Here is a 10,579-nt window from a genome sequence, read left to right as displayed (position 1 = left end):
ACTGTTTCTTTTGCTGTGCAAAAGCTTTTTATCTTGATGAAATCGCAGTAGTTCATTTTTGCCCTTGCTTCCCTTGCCTTTGGCGATGTTTCTAGGAAGAAGTTGCTGCGGCTGAGGTCGAAGAGGTTGCTGCCTGTGTTCTCCTCAAGGATTTTGAAGGACTCCTGTCTCACATTTAGGTCTTTCAACTATTTGGAGTCTATTTTTGTGTGTGGTGTAAGGAAATGGTCTAGTTTCATTCTTCTGCATGTGGCTGTCCAATTTTCCCAACACCATTTGTTGAAGAGACTGTCTTTTTTCCATTGGACATTCTTTCCTGCTTTGTCAAAGATGAGTTGACCATAGAGCTGAGGGTCCATTTCTGGGCTCTCTGTTCTGTTCCATTGATCTATGTGTCTGTTTTTGTGCCAGTACCATACTGTCTTGATGATGACAGCTTTGTAATAGAGCTGGAAGTCCGGAATTGTGATGCCGCCAGCTTTGCTTTTCTTTTTCAACATTCCTCTGGCTATTCAGGGTCTCTTCTGGTTCCATTCGATTTTAGGATTATTTGTTCCATTTCTTTGAAAAAAGTGGATGGTATTTTGATGGGGATTGCATTGAATATGTAGATTGCTCTAGGTAGCGTTGACATCTTCACAATGTTCTTCCAATCCATGAGCATGGAATGTTTTTCCATTTCTTTGTGTCTTCCTCAATTTCCTTCATGAGTATTTTATAGTTTTCTGAGTACAGATCCTTTGCCTCTTTGGTTAGATTTATTCCTAGGTATCTTATGGTTTTGGGTGCAGTTGTAAATGGGATCAACTCCTTGATTTGTCTCTCTTCTGTCTTGTTGGTGTATAAGAATCCCACGGATTTCTGTGCATTGATTTTATATCCTGCCACTTTACTGAATTCCTGTATGAGTTCTAGCAGTTTTGGGCTGGAGTCTTTTGGGTTTTCCACATACAGTATCATATCATCTGCAAAGAGTGAGAGTTTGACTTCCTCTTTGCCGATTTGGATGCTTTTGATTTCTTTTTGGTGTCTGATTGCTGTGGCTAGGACTTCTAATACTATGGTGAATAGCAGTGGTGATAGTGGACGTCCCTGCCGCGTTCCTGACCTTAGGGGGAAAGCTCTCAGTTTTTCCCCATTGAGAATGATATTCGCTGTAGGTTTTTCATAGATGGCTTTTATGATATTGAGGTTTGTACCCTCTATCCCTATACTCTGAAGAGGTTTGATCAAGAAAGGATGCTGTGCTTTGTCAAATGCTTTTTCTGCATCTATTGAGAGGATCATATGATTCTTGTTCTTTCTTTTGTTAATGTATTGTATCACGTTGATTGATTTGCAGATGTTGAACCAACCTTGCAGCCCAGGGATAAATCCCACTTGGTTGTGGTGAATAATCCTTTTCATGTACTGTTGGATCCTATTGGCTAGTATTTTGGTGAGAATTTTTGCATCCATGTTCATCAAGGATATTGGTCTGTAATTCTCCTTTTTGATGGGGTCTTTGTCTGGTTTGGGGATCAAGGTAATGCTGGCCTCATAAAATGAGTTTGGCAGTTTTCCTTCCATTTCTATTTCTTGGAACAGTTTCAGAATAGGTATTAATTCTTCTTTAAATGTTTGGTAGAATTCCCCTAGGAAGCCATCTGGCCCTGGGCTTTTGTTTGTTGGGAGATTTTTGATGACTGCTTCAATTTCCTTAGTGGTTATAGGTCTGTTCAGGTTTTCTATTTCTTCCTGGTTCAATTTTGGTAGTTGATACATCTCTAGGAATGCATTCATTTCTTCCAGGTTATCTAATTTGCTGGCATAGAGTTGCTCCTAATATGTTCTTATAATTGTTTGTATTTCTTTGGTGTTGGTTGTGATCTCTCCTCTTTCATTCATGATTTTGTTGATTTGGGTCATTTCTCTTTTCTTTTTGATAAGTCTGGCCAGGGGTTTATCAGTCTTTAGGATAGTAAATTCTTTTCAGAAGATTTTCCATTTACTTTGCCCAGATGCATCAGAGGAATCAACTCTTTTGGAACTATATCGTATGAAATGTACTTAAATAATGAAACTTGAAGGTCGAAATTACTCCATGATCTATAGACTGCAGAATGGATGTTCTTTTAGCTGGCATGAAAACAACATTAATCTCTTTGTACATCTCCATCAGAACTCTTGGGCGACCAGGTACATTGTCAGTGAGTAGCAATATTTTGAAAGGAATCTTTTCCCTGAGCAGTAGGTCTCAAGAGTATACTTAAAATATTCAGGAAACTGTGTTACAAACAGGTGTGCGGTCATTCAGCCTTTGTTGTTCCGTTTACAGAGCCAGGCAGAGTAGATTTAGCATAATTCTGAAGGGCTCTAGGATTTTTGGAATCATCAATGAGCATTGACTTCAGCTTAAAGTCCACAGCTGCATTAGTCCCTAAAAAGAGTCAGCCTGTCCTTTGAAGCTTTTGAAGCCAGGCATGGACTTCTCTCTAGCTATGAAAGTCTTGGATGGCATCTTTTCCAGTAGAAGACTGTTTCATCTCCACTGAAAATCTGTTGTTTAGTGTAGTCACCCTCATTAATTATCTTAGCTGGATCTTCTGGAGAACTTAACTGCAGTTTGTGTATCAGCACTTGATGCTTCACCTTGCACTTTCATGTTAATGGAGACAGCTTCTTTCCTTAAACCTTATGAACCAATCTGCCAGCTTCAGACCTTTCTTTTGTAGCTTCCTCACCTTTCTCAGACTTCACAGATTTGAAGAGTTAGTGCCTTGCTCTGGATTAGGCTTTGGCTTGAGGGACTGTTGTGGCTGGTTTGACCTTCTATCCAGACCACTCAGACTTTGTCCATATCAGCAGTAAGGCTGTTTTACTTTCTTACCACTTGGGTGTTCACTGACGTAGCACTTTTAATTTCCTTTAAGAACTTTTACGTTGCATTCACAACTGGCTATTGGTGCATTTTGTTTGATCTTCATCTTAAACAGTAATGTGCACTATAGAACAACCATAGTACTTTTTTTTTTTTATACCGTCATACCCATCATACCCAGCTATGTAAAAAAGCAAAAACTGGATCTAATATGTAACAGTGGGCATTGATGAAAATGAGAGTAGCTGACGAGGCAGAGATCACATCATTGGGATAACACTTTATGGTTTAGCATGTGCTAAACAAAGTGTGGTCTGTGGACCTATTACTGGGCCATGCTTTTCATTTAATGAGGAGTTAGAGAAATTATCCCTGATTTCTCCAGTTAGTTTCAGTGAGTCAGTATATTTATAGTTTAAGAGCATGTGAAGCAATAAATGTTTACCAGTATTGATGATAGCACCAAAGATGAGTAGGGTGAAACAAAAATAATGTGATGTATCCACCAAAAATAAATTTTGCTGGGTAATGTAGGGTGGGGTTGCAGAGGGGGAAACAGCAGATAAAGGAAAGAGAAAAGAGGAGAAAGAAAAAGATGTCAGTGACTAGAGGTGAGATATTGTGACAAGTTATTGACAATAAAAATGGAGATGACAGTAAAACAAGGATATCAAATTTTCGCAATTTGCTGTAGAGTCAAATGGGCTTATAGACTTCATTGTTATTTAAGGCTGTTACAATAATGTCATTATTATTAGGTTAAATTATGTTCGGTACACATAACGTCAGGAATCTGTTTTAGGATAGAGTTTTACCACATTTATTTTAAAAAAATTTAGGATGTCTGAGATTTTATGTATGTATGTATTTGACATCCATATAATTTTTTATTTCTAGTTAGTTAACATAGTGTTATATTACTTTCAAGTGTACAATACAGCACTCCCATACATACATCGTACTGTGCTCAGCTCATCATAAGTATACTCCTTAATCCCTGTCACCTATTTAACCCTGAAAGTGTTTAATTATTTTTCTCTCAAAGTATCTAGATGTATCAGGGTCTTTCTTATTGAATATATAAATCCACTTGGATCTCTTACGAGCTCAAATTCCTGCGAGTCTTCCAGACTTGAGCCAACATAAAATGAGGGCTTAGATGGAATTTTCAGATTTATTCTACATTTGAGTTGCTTCCAAACATTTAGGTTCTGGGCCTGGCCGTTTTTGATGAATAAGATAGAAAAAGAAATTCTTTTGCTAGTAACTTCAGGCCTTTTTGCCTGGGAAGACAAGATTTCTGTGTACTGCTATTGTGCAAATTCTGGAAATAAAATGCATATTTAAAGGTTGACGGAGATCATGTATTTTTGGTTAGGTGTTAAATATTGAGAAAAGAAGGGCGCCTGGGTGGCTCAGTTTTTAAGTGTCTGCCTTTGGCTCAGGTCATGATCCTGGAGTCCTGGGATCGAGTCCCACATCGGGTTCCCTGCTTGGTGGGGAATTTGCTTCTCCCTCTGACCCTCCCCCTCTCATGCTCTCTCTCTCTCTCTCTCTCAAATAAATAAATCTTCAAAAAAAATAATTGAGAAAAGAATCATTTTAGACATTAAATTTACTCAAATTAAACTTTTATTAATATATCGATAGATTTTTAAATGCACATATTTTCATATTTAAACATCTGGAATTGATGTCTTACCAGTGATGTGTTATTGTTTAATTGGCAGCAATTTTCCTTTTCTAGTGTTCCATGAAATAATGGTGTATCTTATGATTGACGATGTTTCTTAGATTCAGAGAATTATGGTGCATTTGCAATATATGTAATTAGTTTTCCCATACCTCACCAATTTAGGTACAGACAGGGGTGATATTTGGCCAAGAACCATTGGAACTCTAATTTCTTGGCTTCTTCCCCTCCCAGTGGTTTCTGGATAGTTCTACTTCTTTGGTTACAGTAGTTACCTTCTGCAGTTATTTCCCATTATCGCCAGTTACCTCAGTCTGTAGCTGCCATTTTCAGCACTGTCTGGGAAAGCCGACCATGTTGCCATGCTGGTATTCACAGCGGGTGGTATCATTGCTTTTGCTAGTGTTTCTCATCTGCTTTTTCTACACTTTGTCTTCAAAATTAGGAGCTGAATGCCTCCTCATGCGATAATAGCTTTCTTTTGATTGATGCTCCATGGTGTGATCTCTAAATAGTTACACTAGTTCTTCACATCCTGAACTGAGTAGGAATTTTCATTTTTTTTTTTACATCTATTTTTTTAGGCCCTTCTCTTTTAGCTTCTATGTCCAGATTCAGGAAACTTAGAACCAGTTTCTTTTTTTTTTTTTTTTAAGGATTTTGTTTATTTATTTGACAGAGAGAGACAGCAAGAGAGGGAATGCAAGCAGAGGGAGTGGGAGAGGGAGAAGCAGGCTTCCCGTGGAGCAGGGAGCCTGGTGTGGGGCTCGGTCCCAGGACCCTGGGATCATGACCTGAGTCGAAGGCAGATGCTTAACGACTGAGCCACCCAGGCACCCCATGTTTTATTGTTTTTGAGTATAGCTGATGAGAACCAATTGCTTAGAAGATCCAGAGGACCTTTGAGGGGACTGATTGCTTATTTAAAGACATGTCAGGGTACCTGGGTGGCTGAGTCAGTTAAGTATCTGACTTCAGTTCAGGTTGTGATCTCAGGGTCTTGGGATCAGGCTCTGTTTTCAGTGGGGAGTCTGCTTCTTCCTCTCCCTCTGCCTCTTCCCCTGCACGTGCGCCCATGCACGCGCGCGCGCGCACACACACACACACACACACACACACTCTCTCTCAAAGTCTTTTAAGATTTATTTGAGAGAGAGAATGAGAGAGAGAGAGAGAGAGAGCAGGAGGGGGGGAAGGTCAGAGGGAGAAGCAGTCTCCCCGCTGAGCCAGGGAGCCCGATGGTAGGACTCGATCCTGGGACTCCAGGATCATGACCTGAGCCAAAGGCAGTTGCTTAACCAACTGAGCCACCCAGGCACCCTCAAATATAATCTTTTTAAAAATAAATAAAGACATTTCCTGCCTTCTCCAATGAACTACTGTTCTGAGAAGAATACACCCTGAAGGATAAATTCCCTGTTTTTTTGTGAACCTGACAAATAGACACACCACTTGACCTTCCATTCTTTGTGTCTTTTTTTAAGTTGTGATTTTAAGTGCTGCTTTTGTTATTGAGCTTAGTAAATACTCATTAGCTCCCAAACTTTTGGCCCTGCTTTATCTCTTTATTGGAGAGGACGTGGATTTGCAAAGTCGTTTACTGCCTACTAGCTATAAGACAATAAGCAACTGGCATGAATTGTCTTTTTTTTTTTTTTTTTAAGCTTTTATTTATTTCTTAGCACAAGAGAGAACATGAGCTGGGAGAGAGGCAGATGAATAGGAAGAGGCAGACTCCCCCTGAGCAGGAAGCCTGATGGAGGGCTTGATCCCAGGCCCCTGGGATCCTGACCTGAGCCAAAGACAGAGGCTTAAACAACTGAGCCACCCAGGTGCCCCATGAATTGTCTTTTTAATGTAGGGACTCCACCCCCTCAGTAAAAAAAAAATGTGGTCCTGTGAATGTTTTGGATTCTGACCTGTGATATTGAAATGAAAAGTGGATGATAGCCCTTTCTCATGAGGGAAGTTTGGAGCAGAGGTCCTGCATTATCTATTGCTATATAACAAATTCCCCCAAATTCAGTAATTTGAAAGAATAAACATTTATAATCCCTTGCAGTCCAAAGGGTCTGGAATCAGAGGCTTAGCTGGATGGTTCTGACTTGGAGTCTCTTTTTAGTTTGTAGGCAAGATATTGGCCTGGGCTACAGTCATCTGAAAGATTGGTTAGGGTTGGATAATATGCTTCCAAATCATGTGGTTATTAGCTGGAGGCCAGTAATCTTAGCATGTGAGCTTCTGAATTGGGCTGTTCACAGCATGGCAAGTGATTCTACAGAGAGTAACCAAAATGTAAGCCATAGCCTTTTAGAGCCTAATCGTGGGAATAACAAATCATTTCTGCTATATTCTGTTGGTCACACTGACCAGTTTTGGTACAGGGTGGGAAGGAACTACGGAAAAATGTGAATATAAGGAAGCAGAGTTAATTGGAGATTCTCTTGGAATTTGGTCATCACAGGTCTCTTTCTTTGTGATTATGTAAGTAGCATCAGGATGTGGAAAACATTTCTTTTTTCATAGTACCCTTTATCATTATGTTCAGGAGACCTAGGGCTAATCATACCAATAAAACTCTTCTTAGCTTACCTTTCTATCCTTACGTTTCAATTAGTAGCTATGCACATTGACTTTCCTATACATCCTTGATTTGATAGTAAGGGCTTGCTTTCCCTGTTTTAGTGACATTCTCAAGATCAGGAGAATTTGTACAGCAGTGTTACCCAAAATGTGGTTATTGAAACAAGACTTTTCCAAGATGCTTTACACTAAGGAGGTTCCATTACTTTGGAAACCTCTGTGTTACCTTCTTCCCCTTGGAGAATCATTTGTGCCAGTTAGTGTATCAGAAGTCTCTGAGAAATCCTTTGAGGAAATCAGTTTCTCCTTTTTGTTCCCAGTGTTTTTAAAAATTTACTTGATCATTGAATCACTATATTGTATATCTGAAACTAATATGACACTGTATGTTAACTATACTGGAATTAAAATAAACTTAATAAAAACATTTACTTGATCATATAACCCACATTTGTTATAAGTGGAATAAATTAATATAACAAATTTATCACAAATATATTCCTTTATTCAAAACAAGTTATTCAGGCAGCTTTATTTCTGTATTTTAGATAATTAAAGTTTTTCTTAAGTACTTTTCAATTTGTAATTATTTTACATTTTGGAAGACAGCTGAGGTCAGAAATTGCAAGTAGCTGATACTTTATTTCACTGTCAGTAGCGATTGTGATATTGCAAGATCTGAGGAAAGGTTTCATTCCTGGCCACTTAAAGAGCCATTTAGGAGATTTTTTTTTCCACTTTTACTGATTTATTAGCAAATGTTTTTAGCATATCTTAGGCCCTGGGTTTGCTGTGATCAACAGCATAGTCTGTCCTCCTTGTGAGGTGACAGCCAGACAAATGTAGGAGGTAACTGCAGAAGGACCACAGAGACCAAAGCAAAGGTGTGATGGTCCACAGATAGCTGCTTGTGAGCCGAGTGTATGCCTATTAATAAGTTCTTATTCAGTGATTCTCAATGGAGAAGGGAGGAGTTTTCTAATCTGTAATGGTGTTGGGTGATGTTAAGCTTATTTGAAGGTATCATACACTGAAAAGATCTAGAAACATTTGCTATATTGTTAGTAATATTTCATTGTCCAGAAAAAGCACAAGCTAGCTTTTAAGCAGAGAATTGTTGAGTTCTGAACAGATATCCACGCTTGGAAAAGATGCTCATTAAGAGTCTTTATAGGGGGCACCTGGGTGGCTCAGTCGTTAAGCGTCTGCCTTCAGCTCGGGTCATGATCCCAGGGTCCTGGGATCGAGCCCTGCATTGGGCTGCCTGCTTCTCCTTCTCCCACTCCCCCTGCATGTGTTCCTGCTCTTGCTATCTCTCTCTCTCTCTCTGTCAAATAAATAAAATCTTAAAAAAAAATTTTTAAAAAAGTCTTTATAGTTACATGCAATTTTTTTTTTTTTTTTTTTTGACAGAGAGAGACACAGCGAGAGAGGGGACACAAGCAGAGGGGTGGGAGAGGGAGAAGCAGGCTTCCCACTGAGCAGGGAGCCTGATGTGGGGCTTGATCCCAGGACCCTGGGATCATGACCTGAGCCGAAGGCAGATGCTTAACGACTGATCCACCTAGGTGCCCCAGTTACATGCAATTCTAGTAACATTGGTTATTTGGTTTTAAACCCATAAGCTATGGCCTTCTATGGTTTTTGTTTTGCTTTGTTGTATACTGAAAAAGAATGTCCACTAGTGATAACATGGGAAGAGTTGAACAATAAAAACTATATAAACAAGAATGTAAAATATAGCCATTTGGGGACATCTAATATGTAGAGAAAAAAGTATATCTCAGGCCATGCATGATACATTATACTCTAGTATTGAAAGTTTAAATTATGTGTAGGTATCCTATTTAAAAATGAAAACAAATATGGGTTGTAAATTGTAAATTAAAGTTATTCAGAACATTTTCCAAAGGCTTTTTGCATGTATGATTACTTGTATAGTGTTTTTGAAAAGCTTGTATGTCTGAAATGACACATTCTTTAAGGATGATGGAGAACTATGGTTTTTATAATTGGGAAGTAGTAAAGGAAACACTGCTAAAACTTTTAAGCAGTTACAATCTAGGCTGAGATCTTATAACCTCAGTGGAGTAACAGTGAAGTTTTGTAGGTAGCTGTCTGCTCTTCATAACCACTTTACAGCATCAGTGTTAACAGGATATTTAGAAGTGTTTTGATTGTGAATTATAGGACAAACGATTAAAAATTAGAGAGGCATAATAAGATGTATAAGATGTAAAGGACTTGCAAAGGAAAAGATGTGAGCATTTGGAGGAAATTTACTCAAGGATTTCAGTCTGTGAAGCTAGAGGATGTTTATATTGTCATTTTTTTCAAAGTACAAATTATTGTTGATATTCTTTTCTAGAAACGACTGCAGAAAGAACTGTTGGCTTTGCAAAATGACCCACCTCCCGGAATGACTTTAAATGAAAAGAGTGTTCAGAATTCAATTACACAGTAAGTATTTAATTTTTGAAGTACTTGTTTCTTTTATTATTAGTGTAAAGTCTGAATATATATACTTATTTTTAAAAATGGAGAATTCTGGGGTGCCTGAGTAGCTCAGTTGATTAAACATCCGACTCTTGATTTCGGTTAAGGGTCGTGAGATCAAGCCCCAAATTGGGCTCTGCGCTCAGTGGGGAGTCTACTTGAGATTCTCTCTCTCCCCTCTGCCCCTCTCCTCTCTCTGTCTCTCAAATAAATAAATCTTAAAAAAAAATAAAATAAAATGTGGAATTTTCATATTTCATCCCACTCTCTTCCATCAAGAGGTAAATAAATCTTATTCTATGTATTTATATACCCCATTTTGTGTTACATAATAGTATCATACACATTGTATATAATGTGTGATTTGTTAACCTTTTTTTTTTTTTTAAACCATATGTTGATTAGTATGTTTTAAAGTGTTTCCTGCCAAAGAGGCAGCTATATGCTTTGGTCTGACTTTTTTATGAAATGATCTTCATCTAAAATAGAGCAGTTTGGCATGTGGTTGTTTATCAAATTTTTCAAAACCACATGTAAAGGTTTGAAGAGGGTAGTAGTCAAGAGGTGTCTCCAATCCTTGAACACATTAATTGCCCTGTAAAGAATGGTAACTGATTGTCGGACTCTTCAGCAACCACTTTTAATAGTAAGAAACTTCTTCATGAGGATAAAAAAGTGAAGCATAGAAGGGAAGACACAGAAGTATTCTAATTCCGCTCCTTCCTTGGGTGCAAAGAAGTCTTCTCCCAGATACAAACCCAAGAAGAGTAGAGAGATACGTATGTGTCCTCTTGTAAAGATGAGCCTTTGAATTAGTTTGAAGTGTTTATTCTAGAGTATCATCCTAAGATCTCACAACCCAGTATAGGCTATTTTTATCACTCCTTTAACTTAATAGTTTTGTTAGACAAGGGTAAATGCTCTGAAATTGGCGGGGGGGAAGGAAT

General features: G+C 38.4%; 1 protein-coding gene across 1 annotated transcript in view; it reads left to right on the top strand.

The window, feature by feature from the left end:
- The window catches only part of UBE2W (ubiquitin conjugating enzyme E2 W), an 80,468-nt gene that overhangs the window by 30,769 nt on the left and 39,120 nt on the right, over window positions 1-10,579 (top strand). Inside the window, exon 2 of the mRNA XM_025870737.2 lies at window positions 9,505-9,596. Within this exon, the coding sequence (XP_025726522.1) occupies window positions 9,505-9,596 (92 nt within the window). The remainder of the gene's footprint in view (window positions 1-9,504; window positions 9,597-10,579) is intronic.

This window comes from Callorhinus ursinus, unplaced genomic scaffold, assembly GCF_003265705.2.
Source record: "Callorhinus ursinus isolate GAN/ISIS: 27379988/994484 unplaced genomic scaffold, GSC_fseal_2.0 scaffold5, whole genome shotgun sequence".
NCBI lineage: Eukaryota > Metazoa > Chordata > Mammalia > Carnivora > Otariidae > Callorhinus > Callorhinus ursinus.
Note: the sequence above shows the minus strand (reverse complement) of the source record. Positions and strands in the feature narration are given on the sequence as shown.